The sequence below is a fragment of the Melanostigma gelatinosum genome (genome assembly GCF_949748355.1).
Source record: "Melanostigma gelatinosum genome assembly, chromosome: 16".
NCBI classification, from domain to species: Eukaryota; Metazoa; Chordata; class Actinopteri; order Perciformes; family Zoarcidae; genus Melanostigma; species Melanostigma gelatinosum.
Window position 1 is genome coordinate 21,396,435 of NC_136649.1, and position 19,371 is coordinate 21,415,805.

The following is a 19,371-nucleotide window of genomic DNA, read 5'->3' on the forward strand; positions in this document are numbered from 1 at the left end:
TGTGTGAAGCTCAATCACCAGCTGAGAGTGTGTGTGTGTGTGTGTGTGTGTGTGTGTGTGTGTGTCCTTCAGCAGGTCAGCGTCCCTGCTTCACCTCCTGCCGTCTGTCTGTAATGTATGAAAGCGTCTCCTTGTCGTGCAGGAGGAGCGTGACCTCTGACCCCCACGCTGCAGCTCCCTGTGCAGCTTCATACATTTCAATGGCAGCCGTCTATAAAGCGCTGTGTCTAGACACCACACACACACACACACACACACACACACGGAGCATACATATGGATGATGCACATACACACACACACATCAAACACGAGTGTGTCTCGTCATTTCAACCAAGCTGAACTGAAAAACAGCAGTTTAAACCTGGATTTAATGTCCTCACAAACACAGTAAAGCCGGGTTCTGCTGCAGGAAGACAGTCTGCAGTAAACGAGCTCCTCTTGTGGTTCAAAGTGACACGTTTCTTTGTATTTCTTTCATATATTTTGTTCGTTTGATCTGCATTAAACAACAGGAATAAAAGTCAGTTTCTGCTCTTTACATGCGCACGGCCTTTTCAAAATAAACTTCCATCTTCACAGGAAACAATGGAGTGAAGATCGTGGTTTGGGCTAAAATAAATGATATTTTATCATCTAATATTTTCATTCTTGTCATCATGCTCTCCTGTGTTTGCATATCACGCTGCCTTCAACAACAGCAATGCATCATATTGTTTACGTTGTAGAATCACTAGAACACATGATTTATCGTTAAAATATTCAAAATGTTCTGTCATATTAAGAGACAAACATTCTCTGAAGTTCTCTCCTCTTCTCTGAATGAAGTGTGGAGTCATGGAGGTGTTCTCCTGCTGAGAGACTTCTCCTCGTTGAAGCGTCTCTTTGTCAGCGTTGGTATCTGTTGTGCGTTTCCTGCTCCACGTCCCATCATGCCTCTGGGTGCGTCGCCGCGGTGATCGGTCATAACAAAAGGGCGACGGAAGCTCTCTGAGGTCCAGATAACCTCCTGCAGCTTCCTGTCAGCATGCTAATGCGCCTCCTTTCACTCCTCTTTATCTCTTCTTCATATCCAGAGAATCTCTCCACCTCTCCTCTTCTCCTCAACTTTATTTTTCTTTCATTTCTTTACATCTGAAAGAAGAGTCGTATACGTTTCTCCTTCTTTCTCTCTCCACCTATTGTCTTTGTCCTCATTTCTCCTCCTCTTCCTTCCATCTTCCTCTCCATTTCTCCTCCTCTTCCTTCCATCTTTCTGTTTCTCCTCCTCTTCCTTCCATCCTCCTCTACATTTCTCCTCTTCCTTCCATCTTCCTCTCCATTCTCCTCCTCTTCCTTCCATCTTTCTGTTTCTCCTCCTCTTCCTTCCATCCTCCTCTACATTTCTCCTCTTCCTTCCATCTTCCTCTCCATTTCTCCTCCTCTTCCTTCCATCTTCCTCTACATTTCTCCTCTTCCTTCCATCTTCCTCTCCATTTCTCCTCCTCTTCCTTCCATCTTTCTGTTTCTCCTCCTCTTCGTTTCTCCTCCTCTTCCATCTTCCTCTATGTTTCATGTTTCTCCTCCTCTCTTCATCCATTTGTTCACTTTCTTTACTCGTCCTCCTTTTACAAACTTAACAAGTGAAAGAGTTTAGATTTCATCTCCATCTCATCACTCCTTCATCTTTTTCTCCTCCTCTCGCTTCATTTACACCAATCTAAACTCCTCTCTCTCTGTCCCTCATCCCTTCAGCCTTTTAAAAAATAAATCTCTTCCCTTCAAATCTTTCTCTTTTTGTCTGTAACTTCTTCTTTTCCCTCCCTTCATCTTTTAACAGGACACACACACACACACAGTAGTTATTAGAGTTATTATAGATATCATATTATTAGAACGAACATGGCAGCCCTGGAGTCAGCGCCATCAATTATGAATGAAACCTGAATGTGTGTGTGTGTGTGTGTGAGTGTGTTCAGGTTCACCAGGGTGGCTCAATTAACTGTGACCTTCCTCCTGCCCGGCCCTCCTCCTCCTCACCCCGTCTCCTCCTTCCTCCATCTCCCATAATGCCCCTCTTTGACCTCATGCAAATGGCCGACCTCGCCGTCTCACAAACACAGAGAGACAGAGAGACAGAGAGAGAGAGAGAGAGAGAGAAGGAGAGCAAGAAAAGAAAAAGGGTGAGGAGGGTGAGAGAGACAATAAGTGGAATAATAAAATGAAATCAAATTCAAATTCATCAAATCATAATTAATATGTTTTCGGTATTTAAATCTATTTATTTATATATGAATAAAAAGAGGAAGTAGAAGAGGAAGAGGAAGAGGAGTGTCCTCAGCTCTGTGACATCAGCATGGACGTTCAGAGACCAGAGGAAGGAAGCAGCCGACAGTCTGACAGTCTGCTGGAGCTGCTTAATGCTAATTCATTCAATGCTCCCCTGAAGACCAGCAGCAGCCCACTGGGAATAGTGGGAGTGTGTGTGAGTGTGTGTGTGTGTGTGTGTGTGTGTGTGTGTGTGTGTGTGTGTGTGTGTATTATCGCCAGCTCTCTCTGAGGGAATGTGGATTGGAGTGAAAGAGCAGAGATCAGGCTCTCTGCCTCGCTTCCCAATGACCCTCTTTGTGTGTGTGTGTGTGTGTGTGTGTGTGTGTGTGTGTGTGTGTGTGTGTGTGTGTGTGGTGAACAAAATAGCTCTGGTGCATGTGCCAGCAGAATCACCTTGCATGTGTGTGTGTGTTTGAGTGTGTGTGCCACTGGAGAGCCTCTTTAAATGACAAAGACACAAACAAATCGCTTCACACACCTCTGACTGAAACACACACACACACACACACCTACACACACACACACACACACACACCAGTCATCTGGAAGCAGGCCAACTCAATACAGTGAACAATAGGAGAGAGAGAGAGAGAGAGAGAGAGAGAGAGAGAGACTCGTCTGGTTCAGGCTGAATGTCGATCGCCCTGCACACATCAGTGAGGAAGAGATATAAAGACTCTTCCTTCGTTTTTCAGACAGAAACACAACAAACTGAAGTCAGCTGAGACTTTTGTAGAAAACAACTAAAAACGTTTTCTTCCCAAAAACAACCACGACTTATTTTCGAACACATCTTTGTTGTCAGAGTAGACGCAAAGCCAAATTCTTCATATTACCTGTGGGTCATGCATGCAGTGTGTGTGTGTGTGTGTGTGTGTGTGTGTGCTCTCCCATGCCGCCGCATATGCCGGCCTGGCATGGAAGCCGAGCTGGCCGGAGATCATATTTGGGCGTAACGGGCCAGAATCCAGCAGACTAATTTGGGTCTGGCCGGGACGACACAGTTATTATTTTCCTCTGGTCCATCAGGCAGAGGACACACAGCCATCTGCTGCACACACACACACACACACACACACACACACACACACACACACACACACACACACACACACACACACACACACACACACACACACACACACACACACACACACACACACACACACACACACACACACACACACACACACACACGCACGTCTCAATTAGATCGCTAAGAGGGCAGCTGCAAGCATTGCCTCTTCTCATAAACACACACACACACACACACTGACATTTACATGAACACACACACACACACGGTGCTGTTGGATCAACAGGGTGTTACAGACAGACAGATTCTCCTGCTGTCTGTCTGACAGGAAAGAGACTGGAAGTCTGTCTTCGTCCACCTGTTTCATGTCCATTTTAAATGAGAAACAAACGAAACAAAAAGCTGACGAACGATATTAAAAAAATAAGACGTTTATTATCCTGCCGACCTTCTGAACGCATGATGTGACTAAAAGCTTTGGGTCATGACATGACATGACAATTATTGATTCCACGAGACAGGAAGTAAAGACAGGAAGTACAGACAGGAAGTAAAGCCTGGAAGTAAAGACTGGAAGTAAAGCCTGGAAGTAAAGACAGGAAGTAAAGACAGGAAGTAAAGCCTGGAAGTAAAGACAGGAAGTAAAACTAATTGCTTCATCGATTAGGAATACATTAGATTAAAAAATATATATTTTTAAATCAGCGACACACTTCCCTGATTTCTGAGCTGAATGATTTTCCAACATCCAATAATATGAACGGAAAGGTGAATTGATCATTTCATCATCATTTTGGTTGCAGCTCTGGAACCAACAAGTCTATAAAAACAGAACATAAAATAACAGATAAATATGTTGTAAATTAAATAGTGAAACTCTTAAAGCTAAGGTGATTCCACATCATGGATTTGCATGCACCGCGTTCAATATCAGTACAATATATAACATAATAATATAGTTTTTAGTCATTTTAAAACGACAAATTCAACATTTAATTTCCTGTTTCGCACGTCTGCACCTCCAGTCAACGTGGACGTTAAACAAACAACCAAAAGAAGCTGCAATTTTTTTTATTATCGTAAAGAATTAAGATTCAGAAAGTTAGAAGAGTGAGAGGAGTGCATGTTGGAGGTGGGGGTGGGTGGGGGCTCTAACTTTGCTAAGCGGCCGTGTTTAATTACAGCTCCGCTCTTTGTTAATGACTCTATTAACGGGCTGTTTGATTGGCCGGCCACGTCCGCCGTCTTTCCCGACGAGACGCCGAAGAAACGATTTAAACAGACAAATCCTCTTTACACATAAATCTGCTTGAAGATTGTTTCAGCGCCGGCCACCGAGCGAGAAAATTCATAACCTCGTCAATTTGTCAAAAGGCTTAAAAAGAACCCCCCCCCCCCAGAGATTTTTCCTGCAACGATCTAATTAAAGTTGAAAAATAATTAGCGATATATTTTCCTTCCTTTAAAAAAAGAACGGCGGAGAAGGAAGGGCAGTGATTAAAGAAGAGGAGGAGGAAGGAAGAGCAATTAAGAGGATGGAGGTTGACGAACTCTGTGTACACATGTAGGATTACAGGGTGAGACTCGAACAAGGCAAAGACAAGCTCTCTCTCTCTCTCCGTCTTTCACTTCCTTCCTTTTTTTTTTTTTTTAATCGGCGTGCCACTTCTTCAGCAGCTGATAAAAGCCGAGAGAACAAGATAACCAGCTCAGCGGAGCTGTCGGTAAAAGCTTAGGGAGCCCAATTTGACAATTAATCAATTATTTGATAGAAATCATCAATCAATCTTGGAGGGGGAATTAATCCAGGAGGGAGTGGGGGAGAGAGATATAGAGAGACAGTGACAGAAAGAGAGAGAGAGGGGGAGAATGATGTGCCTTCCTCTTTAATTTGGTAAACTGATTGGCCTTTTATTCCTCGCTCCCATATCTGAGCGCTTCCTATATCTAATTCACAGAGACAAGGAGTTCACATTAAACTAATGGAGAGAGAGAATGGGGGGGGGGGGGGGGGGCGAATGCATGTCGGTAAATATGACTTCCTTCCCAGAAAACAATGTACAGATGCTGCATCTCATAGAGACAACAAAACTACTGAGTTAGGTTTAGGAGGAGGTTCGTGGTTTGGGTTGAAATAACTGCAGAAGTGTTTTTACTGAAGTTATGTGACAAATAAATCAACGTTAACTTGTTCACATGGGGAACAAACAGCGGTCTGCTGGGTTAAATTACGATTTGACTTTTTGAAATCTTTATACTTCCTGGTTAAGGATTACATTGATTACATACGAATACATTTTGTGGGATATGTATGTTCTATGTGTCTATAGCTTTGAGTACTGTACGAGAACCGCCTGCAGAGTGATAAGCTATGTGTGCCGAACAGCTGCCAGTTTACACACATTCATGCACGCCACAACAAATTCCCACAATTATGTCACTGCAGCTTTGGTGAGGACTTGGCAGCTATCTCTCAAAATACCAACTGAATGCAGCTTCCTGTCGACAATTGGCTCATTGATCTGTGCAGCCACCACCAAACACCTCTCGTTACATCTTTCTCCCCAAAACACACCAGCAGCAAAGGAAGCCGGCACTATGGATGGATTACTGAAGCTCAAGCTGTCAGGGGCCCACCTGCCCTTCAACTACAAAATATCAATCAAATAGACAAGTGCCAGCCAGGAGGACATCAAAAACAAACATAGAACAACTAAAGAGAGACTGGCAGCTAGTATGAGGGGTAAAACAACCACAAAGAGACACAAAACAACTACAAAGATACATCAAATGACTACAAAGAGACAACATGAGTACACAGAAACAAAACAACTTCAAAAAGACACAAAACTACAAAATTATGAAAAAAAGACAAAGTGGCAACAAAGAGACACAACGTGATGACAAAGAGACATCAAATGACAGACCCACAAATAATTGCTACAAAGAGACAGATAATGGCTACAAAGAGACACAGAATGGCTACAAAGAGACAGAATGGCTATAAAGAGACATATAATGGCTACAACGAGACACAGAATGGCTACAAAGAGACAGAATGGCTATAAAGAGACATATAATGGCTACAAAGAGACACAGAATGGCTATAAAGAGACACAGAATGGCTACAAAGAGACAGAATGGCTATAAAGAGACATATAATGGCTACAACGAGACACAGAATGGCTACAACGAGACACAGAATGGCTAAAAGGAGAATGAAAATGACTACAAAGAGACAGAATGGCTACAACGAGACACAGAATGGCTACAAAGTGACATAATGGCGACAAAGAGACACAGAATGGCTAAAAGGAGAACGAAAATTACTACAAAGAGACAGAATGGCTACAAAGAGACAGAATGGCTACAAAGAGAGACAGAATGGCTACAAAGAGACACCGAATGACTACAAAGAGACAGAATGGCTACAAAGAGACACAAAATGACGACAAGAAAACAAAAAACAACAGAGAGATGCAAAACGACGAAAGACGGATGTAGGAGAGGTGGTGGGTTCTCTTTTTAAAGACTGCTGAGGAGCTCATTGTCTCATAATCCGCCCATGGCCTCCACATTTTGAGATTAGATGCTGTAAATAAATGTCAGGGTTCAAAGTGTAAAGAAATGCTCTCCTTGTTTTCTAGTTGTTGCGTTAGAATAGAACAAAAGGTAACTCGTGTTGTTTTAAGGATGAGAGCTCAACGCATGCATCGGTGGTTGCACACAGTGAAGGAACAAGTCTGCAGACGAGATGGTGTCTGACATGCTGAGACCTTTACTGTGGTGCATTCAAGCACTGCAGGAATCTCCGACATGCGAGTCTCAGCTGATTAACAGCAGCAGAAGAAGCTCTGAATGTTATTTGACCTTTTGAAGAATGACAACATTGTGAGTGAAACTAGATCGTCTTTGACGGCTGACAATTACATTTCAGATATCCCACAAAAATACAAAATTACAAATGTCAATATTAACAACATAAAGACGTCTGCTCTTCATCAAGACACAGAAATAAACACGAGCGCAGATTAAAGTCGAATGAATGTGTTTGAAGGTATTTTACAGCACGTTACTTCTTTACTGTTGTTATTAACACGTTTACACAGAAGCCATGACGTAGACAGGAAAATGTTTGAATCCCTTTTAATTCAGCAACACACACTCACACACACACTCACACACACACACACAGACACTCACACACACACACACACACACACACACACACACACACACATCTTGTCAATACCGACTTATTAGCGCCTCCAAGGCCGATGTGTCGACCTTCAGAATGGACGTCTGTCTCTATTAACAGGAACTGGTGGAGAATGAACCAATTGAGACGCAGAACTCGTTACCAAGCTGACACACAGAGTACAATGACTTGTGCCCGACACACACACACACACACACACACACACACACACACACACACACACACACACACACACACAGGAATAAAATATGCGTCGTCGCTCGCTGCACAAATCAACAACCGTCCGACGAGCTGATGAGATTTGAAATGAGCCTTAATTTGTTGGGAATTGTCTTTGGTAATGATGAGAGAGAGAGAGAGAGAGAGAGAGAGAGAGAGAGAGAGAGACAATCAGAGAGAGAGAGAGAGAGCGAGAGAGAGACAGACAGAGAGAGAGCGAGAGAGAGAGACAGAGAGTGATAGAGACAGAAGAGACAGACAGAGAGAGAGAGAAGAGAAGACGACCGACATACTGAAACATTTGCAAGAACCGAGTAAGAAACCAAACTGCTTTGACTGAACAGAGAAGCTTCATTTGTGTGTTTGATAGAGGACATAACAGACAGACAGACAGAGAGACAGACAGACAGACAGACAGACAGGTGTCTGACTCACCTGTGACAGTCCCAGGTAGATGGAGACGGTCTCAGAGATGTAGAGGAAGCGTCCCTCCTTGTTTAGTGCAAATACAAACCCGTCCAGAGACTGAAAACAGACACAAAGACACAACAGAGAAAGAAGTTGAACTCACTTCAGAGAAAATCTCTATTTTTAAAATGTTCCACTTCCAGTAAAAAAAAAAAGAAAGAAATGCAAATTAGCCGATTTTACATCAACTGGTTTGGAGCGAATAAACTCAGCTACAGTGTCGTTTAGTCTGTTGTAGAATGTAGCCATTCTGTCGTTTAGTAAATATTTCCAGATTCATGTAAAATGGAGAGAGTAAATATACAAAGTGCTTTTCTAGTAAATACACACAACCACTTCAACAGTACTGCAGTACTTGAAGGGAGGTCTGTGTAGTACTGCAGTACTACAAAGGAGGTCTGTGTCTGGACAGGTAAGTCTGCACACACACACATACACACACACATCAAGGTGTGTCTAATGGTGTATTTATGAGAGGATCACAGCGCAACACTCGACTTCAGCAGTGAATCTCACACACACACACACACACACACACACACACACACACACACACAGACGGATCAGAGTGTGTCTAATGCTGTCGTTATGTGAAGATCATGGCAGAACACTCGACTCCTTGCGCACAATACACTGATTCAAACACACGCACATGCACACACGCACACACACACACACACACACACACAGGCATTAATACTCCTGAGGTCAGGCAGGTTAATTACTGTTGCTGCTGCTGATACACCACCGTCTGTGTGTCTGTGTGTTGTATCCACTCGTGTATATATATATATATATATATATACACTGTATATTTATATATGACTATATCTTATTATATGATATTAATATTTTATGAATATTAATTGTTTGAATGCACGCGTGGGAGGGAGCGAGACAGGAATATCTCCTTATATTCCGTACAGATTTTAAATATATTTATATTTATATTACACATATTACACAGAAGATGAGGCGCACATGAATCAACACTTGAAGGCAATGCTGTGATACACAAAATAAATTGAGATATTTTAGTGTTTTATCTCATGTAACAGGCTGTTTGAGTTAACCCTTTGATGCGAGTTTAGAGGGAGCACAGCTCCTATGACATTTTAAAAGGCTTTAATTTTGAAAGTCCACATCAGAATGTCGTGTTTGAGTCACACTGAGGTGGTCTGCTTTCATTTTGAAGTCAGATTGGTCTTTGGAAAAGTATTGTTTATTGTTAAGTTTGATTTACTGAATATTTTATTTATCATCTAATATCAATTATTATTTTTCATTCACTTAAGTATGTTTTTATGTATTTCGTATTGACATACTGACTGACTTATTCAATACAATAAATACATTTCCTATCACGTTTTGCTGAATGATGCTTTTATTTTGAAGTCAGCTCTTACGGTCTCTTACCGTAATGTCTAGAATAAACAAGTAACGTGGGGGGCAGCGGAGGATGTTTGGAGAAATATAGAATTGATCATGTTGTCTAGTTTTGACATTTAACCTCTAATGCCTGCCATGATGTGTGTGTGTGCGTGTGTGTGTGTGAGTGCTGCTCTGCCTGTGTCCATTTAGTCTGCTCTCTCAGCTAATGAGATGCTAATGAGATGTTAATCGTCAATGAGCCTCATCAATGTCCGTCCATGCTGGGTTGCTCATTAACACCCACCCTGTCTCATGTCGTCTGCGTGTGTGTGTGTGTGTTGGCGTCTGTGTGCATATATGCGTGTTTGTTATATGCACAAAGTCCTGTATCCGTGTGTTCTGATCCAGGTTTTTTGCTGCTCAATGTTGTCGACCATGACATGAAATGTGTTTGTCCTCCAACACGTCACTTATTCTCAGATGACATTTCAAACCATTTAAATCTACGTTTGATGCTAACTAGCTTAGCGTGACATAATCTCTGATATTATCAGGAGCTCTGACTTTTTTTCTCAACCAAAGTCCCTGAGTAGATATCAATGTTTTAGGTTTATTCATAGTTCTCTTTTGGATATCGGCACTGTAACTACAGACATGTGTCATGAACAGGCTGTATTGTGTTTTAATTATATTCATCATAAAACTGTGTTTCAGTTCCTTCATTTTTATTGTGACGTGGGCACTTATATCCAGATAGCTGCTATTTCACTGTGTGTTATAACTAAATAGAAGACCATGTTGATGTTCAGTCACTGTGATAGAGAGCCGCAGTCACGCTGAGCAGAAGGTTTAGGGTGGAGCATGTCTTTGTTAGATGTATATGAGTGAAAGACTGATATCTGACATAAAGGTTTCTCCTCATTTCTATGCGTTTTCCTTCAAAAGTCCAGCAACACGAGTCAATTCATTTTATTATTACACTTCTGTCTTCACAGGAAACTACTTAGTTAGGTTTAGACAACAAAACTACGTAGTCGCGTTTAGACTCTAAACCTAACTACGTAGTTTTGTTGTCTAAACTTTAGACAACAAAACTACTTAGTCAGCTTGAGACAACTAAACTACTTCGTTAGGTTGAGACAACAAAACTAATTAGTTAGGTTGAGACAACTAAACTACTTCGTTAGGTTGAGACAACAAAACTACTTAGTTAGGTTGAGACAACAAAACTACTTAGTTAGGTTGAGACAACTAAACTACTTAGTTAGATTGAGACAACAAAACTACGTAGTTAGGTTGAGACAACACTACGTAGTTAGGTTTAGACAACACTACGTAGTTAGGTTTAGACAACACTACTTAGTTAGGTTGAGACAACAAAACTACTTAGTTAGGTTGAGACAACAAAACTACGTAGTTATGTTTAGACAACACTACTTAGTTAGGTTGAGACAACAAAACTACGTAGTTAGGTTGAGACAACAAAACTACGCAGTTAGGTTTAGACAACACTACTTAGTTAGGTTGAGACAACAAAACTACGTAGTTAGGTTTAGACAACTAAACTACTGAGTTAGGTTCAGACAACAAAACTACTTAGTTAGGTTGAGGCAACAATTCCGTCCGTCATTGTGACCTCAATGACGGAAAAAACAAACCAAAGTATCGGAAAATAAAAATACAATTAATACGTAATACGTAGTTGCATTTTACCAGTGGTGCACATGTATGCTATTAAAATGAAAGTAGTATCAACTGACAGTAATAAGCCGATACTTTGACTTCTCTTTATTGCAGAAGCATCTTTTTGGGAGTGGGCTTAGAAGATTCACATGCAACCTCATGATATTAACCTTTAGGGTTACGTGACATGTTTTTTGCTGCCTCAGATCCATTGTTGTCGTAGATGCGTGGAAGTCTCCTAACAAACCTTCCATTGGCGGTATTTTGCTTCCATTACGGAGGCTGGTAGTGTGACACACTGAGCCTCTGCAGGTCACGGATTAACTCGTGCCCCTTTTAAAATTAACACAACACAACGATGGAAAAAGAGGCTGAGATGTGGAGATAATCACAAGCTGTGTTGCTCTCCATTTTTATTTTTTTACAGTTTTATCATCTGGTCTGATTGAGGTCCAGGTTTTTAGCAGAGAGAGGCTCCAGGTGAAGGAAAGCAAATCTGCCCGTTTCAGAGGGATTAAAAACGGATGAATTAGAATTGGAAAGCGAGTTGAAAGGTGGAAGTGTGTGTGTAAATTATGCTGATATGACACTGATGTAAATACACACACACAGAGACAGAGATGTGCAGTAAACAAACATAACCTTGCTGACTGCTTCTCTAAATCCCAGGTTGCCTCCCGGAGGTTAAACAGGCCTCAGATTATTAGAGCAGCAGCTCCAAACCAGAGCTCGCTCCAAACATTGTTTTCAGCCGCCTGTTTCGGTTTACACCGGGAATAATGTACGAGGGGGCCGGGGTCTCGAAAAGGTCGGCGCAAAGGTTGTACAAGATGCACAAAGGTCGGTGTAACACTCAGAGAACAATATTCAAGCCTCAGCAGCTGACATTTTCTGCAGGAGCAGCAGCTTGCTTCAAGGAAACGAAGCCAACGCTGCCTCCTCCTCCTTTTATAACTGTGAAAATGTGCAGTGACGTTCTGATTGTTTGTTCACAGCAGACTGTGTTTGGGGTTACTAGATATTTATCACAATTATTTGCATATTTTGTATCATACAAAGCCAGTTAGTTCATATATGACCTGGTAGATACAAGTAGAAAGCAAAGGAAGCTAAATAGACACTTTAACAAGGTTTAAAATGACACAATAACATGAAAACTGTAATGATCTCTACTCATATTCAGTTGACTTGGAGGGGGAGCCTCATCTGAGCCTGATCAAAGTCAGGTCCGGGTCTGTCCCAGGCGGCAACCTCCGGGTCTGAACAGTAAAGCCAAAGCTTCACGTGTTAAAGCTGCATTCTCTCTAGCGACCACCAGGGGGCGACTCCTCTGGTTGTATAGAAGTCTATGAGGAAATGACTCTACTTCTCTCTTGATTTATTACCTCAATAAACATTGTAAACATGAGTTTATGGTCTCAATCTCTAGTTTCAAGTCTTCTTCAATACAGCATGATGTTCATTTAGTACATTATGGTCCATTTAGAGTCACACAGACCATAAAGCAGGGGATGCTTTAGGGCGGGGCTACACGGTGATTGACAGGTCGACACCAGAGATGTATACGGCGTCTCTACGTCACTCCTCCTCAGTCCAGATATGGTCACTTCCCATATCACTTTTTTACTGGTTGTAAAAAAACAACTTGGTGAAGGCCAAAAACGCCGTCAGTCCCCAAACCAATGGATGAAGTCACGGCGACTATACGTCCACTTCGACACAGAGACACGATCTCTGCTCAGATATTGCTTTACGACAAAACGCCAGCATTCATCCGCCACACAAGGTCCCACCTGCTCATCAGGAGTGAGAAACATTCACATCCAAAAACCAAACAACCGAAATGACAAACCAATCACCTCACGTTAGAAACATTCCACATTTAAAATGTTAAAAGTAAACCCCACCTCCCACCACGTTGTCACTTAAAGCCGACAAAACAGTGAGACCAGTGGAAACAGTATCAGCTGACATCAGCCTGTTAGGTGGAATAGTGTTTTTCATTACTTTTGTTGTTTTTCCAATTGTATTTGAACATTAATAACACGCACACACACTGGGACTTTAGATTGGCCTCTGTGTGTGTCTGTGTGTGTGTGTGTGTGTGTGTGTGTTTTTGCCGGTTTATTATGTGCAGATATTTGTGTCCATGTGCTGAAATGTTTGTATGTATCACCGTGTGTGTGTCAGACACACGTTCACACACACAGAAAATGAGAAAAACAATACAAAGAAACAAGCACACACACACACACACACAAGGTAAACAAATGGAGAGAGCAAAAGTCATGCACCAACACACACACGCATAAATAAAGCAGCACACTAACATGCCCACACACACTCAGTCATCGTCTCTATCTCCTCTGACTCCCTGAAACACACACACACACACACCTTTTGTGCGCGTGTGTCTTTATGAAATCACAGAGGGTCTGACCGCCTCATAGTAATTATGCTAATTGCCTGGATGCCCTTGCCTTTATTTATGCGCGGCTGCTAAGATAAATAAAAGGAAATTGCTTTGGATCTAACTGTATTCATTTCAGCATCCTAACTAGGACGCTAACGGCGCTTCCTGTGTGTGTGTGAGTGTGTGTGTGAGTGTGTGTGAGTGTGTGTGTGTGTGTGTGAAGCGAGGGAGTGGAGGGGGCGAGGCACAGATTTGTTTACCCTTCACAAATTCTGCAGGTAATTGCAATTTTGATTGTCCATTTATTTATTTTATTCTGTGTGCGGCCGGATTGTATTGATGTGTTGTGTGTGCGCTTCCTGTCTCTCAGTCATAATGAAATGTTTTGTTCTATTAAGCTGAATCAAAGTGTGACTGTTCTGCAGCCTCTCAACGTTTCTCCCTGAAAATTATCATTATTTTTATAACCGTTAACGATGATGTCATTAAAGGCATTTTAATAGCGATGATTAATGTATTCATGAGTGAGTGTAATATTTAGAGCTGCAATTAAACAAATGCTTTTTCATTCTAAATGAATCTGCTAAATATTTTCTTGATTAATTGTCATTTGTTATTTAAAATGTAAAAAAAAACTAAATTCGAATTCAAAAATCCGAGTATCACATAAAAAAACAATAAAAAGCAGACTAACTCATCAATATTGAGTCATGTGTTAATGGGTTTTATATTGAGTTTAAGGTTCTTTTTCATTTCTTATTAAAGTTGTCCATTTATACCGTTGAAAGATAAACATATGTAAAACTAATTGGTACATTTCAAAGGTTCCCATCCCATCAATCCATCCAGAAAACCCATTAAAAGGCCCTTAATACATATAAATCAATCAATGTATCCACTCATCAAGCAAAACATGGGGTTAGAGATATAAATCAAAGACATTAGGATTGAAGATTTGACTTGGATTTAACATGAGGAAAAGCTTTTAAACATTGGAGTCTCTGACCTGATAAGAAGAAGAGGTCTGTGCTGAGTTTTACATTTCCGACCGAATGAAAACCCAGAGGTACAGTTGAAAGCTCCTTAAAGAGTACGTGGACCTTGAGCTGGAGTTATATCATCAAACTATTACAAGGTTAACAATAAACTTGATGAGAAGAACTCAATCTGCTGATGAAGACCGTGTGATATGTGTTGTTCTGAAATCATGATTTACTCCAAAACTACAAACAGGAAGTCGACATCACTGGATCCTTTGGTTTGTCCTGAAGTTTAGTCCAGAGTGAGACATCTCAACAACCAGATTCTGATTATTTCCTGTTCGCTCTCCTGCTCCTCAGAGGATGAACCCTTTACAGTTGAACCCTTCCTATAGCGCCACCTTCAGGTCAATCTTTAACATGCAGAAACACACACACTGTAAGAAACAGAGGATAGAAAGATACACACACACACACACATTAAGAGGTACATACAAATCTAAATGTTAGACCTCAGACAGTAAAATAACGTATTACCTACACATTAAAACACACACACACACACACACACACACACACACACACACACACACAAATGTCTAAATCTGTGCGTTTAGACAGCTAAAGAAAGAATTGCAATTGATTAGTGAGCGCTGCTGAATGGCTCGCTCCCTCTGCTTCCCACCTCCACAGATTACTGCATCGATCGCCCTCTCTCACACACACACACGCACACACACACACACACACACACACCCACACAAAACAGATGAGGCTATCTTTTAACCATTCAGAACGGGCGGTTTAAATGTTACAGTCTAGCTCTCTGCCTCCTAATGACAAATGGAAAAGTAGACTGTGGGGGGGGGGGATATATAGGGAAACAATAAATAAAGAAATAGGATGAAGTGATTAAAAGGGAAATGAGACGAACAAAGAACAAATGTAGAAACAGAGAGCAAAAAGAAAAAGAAACAAAAAGGATTAAAACTTTAAATCCACATGTGGCCTAAAGCAACTTATCCTCACACAACAGTTCAAATGGTATCTTATCTCAACAGAGAGTTTTCCTATAAGAGCACAACCTCTTCTTCTGTTGTTTCCTGAAGCACAACCTCTTCTTCTGTTGTTTCCTGAAGCACAACCTCTTCTTCTATTGTTTCCTGAAGCACAACCTCTTCTTCTGTTGTTTCCTGAAGCACAACCTCTTCTTCTATTGTTTCCTGAAGCACAACCTCTTCTTCTATTGTTTCCTGAAGCACAACCTCTTCTTCTATTGTTTCCTGAAGCACAACCTCTTCTTCTATTGTTTCCTGAAGCACAACCTCTTCTTCTGTTGTTTCCTGAAGCACAACCTCTTCTTCTATTGTTTCCTGAAGCACAACCTCTTCTTCTATTGTTTCCTGTATCACAACCTCTTCTTCTGTTGTTTCCTGAAGCACAACCTCTTCTTCTGTTGTTTCCTGAAGCACAACCTCTTCTTCTATTGTTTCCTGAAGCACAACCTCTTCTTCTGTTGTTTCCTGAAGCACAACCTCTTCTTCTATTGTTTCCTGAAGCACAACCTCTTCTTCTATTGTTTCCTGTATCACAACCTCTTCTTCTGTTGTTTCCTGAAGCACAACCTCTTCTTCTATTGTTTCCTGAAGCACAACCTCTTCTTCTATTGTTTCCTGAATCACAACCTCTTCTTCTATTGTTTCCTGAAGCACAACCTCTTCTTCTGTTGTTTCCTGAAGCACAACCTCTTCTTCCGTTGTTTCCTGAAGCACAATCTCTTCTTCTATTGTTTCCTGAAGCACAACCTCTTCTTCTATTGTTTCCTGAAGCACAACCTCTTCTTCTATTGTTTCCTGTATCACAACCTCTTCTTCTGTTGTTTCCTGAAGCACAACCTCTTCTTCTGTTGTTTCCTGAAGCACAACCTCTTCTTCTATTGTTTCCTGAAGCACAACCTCTTCTTCTGTTGTTTCCTGAAGCACAACCTCTTCTTCTATTGTTTCCTGAAGCACAACCTCTTCTTCTATTGTTTCCTGTATCACAACCTCTTCTTCTGTTGTTTCCTGAAGCACAACCTCTTCTTCTATTGTTTCCTGAAGCACAACCTCTTCTTCTATTGTTTCCTGAATCACAACCTCTTCTTCTATTGTTTCCTGTATCACAACCTCTTCTTCTATTGTTTCCTGAAGCACAACCTCTTCTTCTGTTGTTTCCTGAAGCACAACCTCTTCTTCCGTTGTTTCCTGAAGCACAATCTCTTCTTCTATTGTTTCCTGAAGCACAACCTCTTCTTCTATTGTTTCCTGAATCACAACCTCTTCTTCTGTTGTTTCCTGAAGCACAACCTCTTCTTCTATTGTTTCCTGAAGCACAACCTCTTCTTCTGTTGTTTCCTGAAGCACAACCTCTTCTTCTATTGTTTCCTGAAGCACAACCTCTTCTTCTGTTGTTTCCTGAAGCACAACCTCTTCTTCTATTGTTTCCTGAAGCACAACCTCTTCTTCTATTGTTTCCTGAAGCACAACCTCTTCTTCTATTGTTTCCTGAAGCACAATCTCTTCTTCTATTGTTTCCTGTAAACCAGAGGTCTTCAACAGGGGGTCCGTGAAATTTTTGGTTAATTAGACAATAAAAAAAAAAAAAATAAAAAAAATCAAAAAAAATGTAACAGTTCAGTATTGTATGAAATATAACAGGTATATTTATGCATGGCAGTGGTACGAATAGGCCATCACTCATTTTCGTTTCAGCTGACAAGGTATGTTTATAAATGGCAGTGGCACGGCCATACTCACTGTACCTTGCACATGTTTAAAATAAAAAGATGAATATATGAACCTGTGTATTATTTGAATAGCTTAGTATTGAATGCACAATAAAGAGGTAGACACGGCACTAGGCCCATTTAATATAAAACAGCTTTGAGATAATAATAAAGATTTCTGTCTTTGAAACAGAAGCAGAACAAACGCAGACTTTTAAGAAAAATATCTTTATAATGTAAGACATTGCATTTCTTAAGCATTAATATTTAGCATCATTAAATCTAAGGTAAACGAGACTAAGAACATAAATACACTAAATGACATGGGCGTCCACATATTTCTGGCCAGAGGGCTGAAGGAGAAGAAACAAAGACAGAAATGAGGGAAGGGAGAGAGGAAAAGAAGAATAACGAGAGAAGCACGACAAAAAGAAATGACCAGAAAGAGGGAGAGAAGAGAAAGACGTCGACGGGTGTGCTGCTGACATTAATTGCAGGGAATTATGGGTAATTTACATCATTTTGTTTCCAACCAATGAGGCGAGTTCGAAAGGTGTCGTTTTTCTGGTCTCCTTTATTATTATTCTTTATGTTTGTCTCCACCACAACACATTAAAGATATAAAACGGTGGAAATAAACAAAGACGAATTGGGTAAATGTGAGAAGAAGGGGGGGGAAAGGAAGAATGAATGAGAGGGAAGGAGAGGAAGAAGTGAGAGTGGAGAAAAGAGATTAAAGAGTGGAGAGGGAGGAAAGGAAAAGAAAGGAGGAAGAGGAGAGTTGATGTGTCCTTCAGGTGCTCCTCTGAACATCAGACTTTTGAGATTGTCAGTGTACAACCTGCTTTAAGGTGAATTTTAGACATCAATATCTCAAACACTAACCTTTAGAATCTATTCATTCGTAGCAGAATTGTTAGTTCTAGATTGTAGAACTAGAGCGAGGTTAGACGTAAACAGCCTGCGTTAATAACGTATTGCAATGTGTTGCAGCATCTGGCTCTTTACTGTCTGACCCTGTGGGATTTGAAAAAAAGGCCCAGTTCACTCGTTGGGTTCCCCAGTCTGCTCCCGGTTCTCCCATTAACTACGACTGGAACGACTGGAGCGGCAGATCCTCGGCTGCACCGGAACGATAAAGCTGCTGTAAACATAATATTTGGCTGCTTCTCTCTTTTTTTCCATAAAGCAGGCTGGACGTCTGCCAAGTGACAATAATGTCTTCAATGGCATCTCCACGTCGCTCCTCCTCAGTCCAGATATGGTCACTTCCTGTTCACTGGTTGCACAAAAAACAAACATGGCGACGGCCGTATTTCAAGATGGCGACGACGAAATCACCGAACGTTTGGTAAATAAGAGAAAACTGTTCAATGCAACAAAAGCTCTGAAATCAGCCGTACGTTCCTCTTCAGAACAAGTCTCTGTGTCGGTGGTTCTTCTGCGAGAGTCGATGTTTGGACGGAGAGCAACCGACGGACTGAAGAAGATCTGACAGGTGAGAGTCACAAAGGGGAGTTTGAACTTCCTGTTGGAGAGCTGAACTGCTTCCTGTCCAACTAATGTACAGACAAGCAGCATCAAGAGCCGGCCTGACATTCTGCAAGCAAAGGTCAACACACACGCACACACACACACACACACACACAATCATTGCCAAGTCCAAAAGGTCAACTTCATGCTGATTGGCGATAGAACTATCAAATGAGCCAATCAATAGCCAGGAGGAAGAGGAGCAGGAGGCTCTAGGGAGAGAGATGAAGAGCCATCTGAGAGGCCAACACATCGAGAGAGAGAGAGAGAGAGAGAGAGGAAGGGGAGGAAAGAGACAGAGAGGTAAAGGAAGGACACAGAGGAAGAGGAAGCAGAAGATGCAGGCAGGTCAACATGTCAATAAAGGAGGGAGAGA

At 41.4% G+C, this 19,371-nt stretch overlaps 1 protein-coding gene across 1 annotated transcript in view; it reads right to left on the reverse strand.

The window, feature by feature from the left end:
• Positions 1–19,371, reverse strand: part of npas3 (neuronal PAS domain protein 3) — a gene marked incomplete at its 5' end in the record, with an annotated part of 246,393 nt that overhangs the window by 74,361 nt on the left and 152,661 nt on the right. The window contains one exon of the mRNA XM_079286826.1: positions 8,219–8,308. Within this exon, the coding sequence (XP_079142952.1) occupies positions 8,219–8,308 (90 nt within the window). The remainder of the gene's footprint in view (positions 1–8,218; positions 8,309–19,371) is intronic.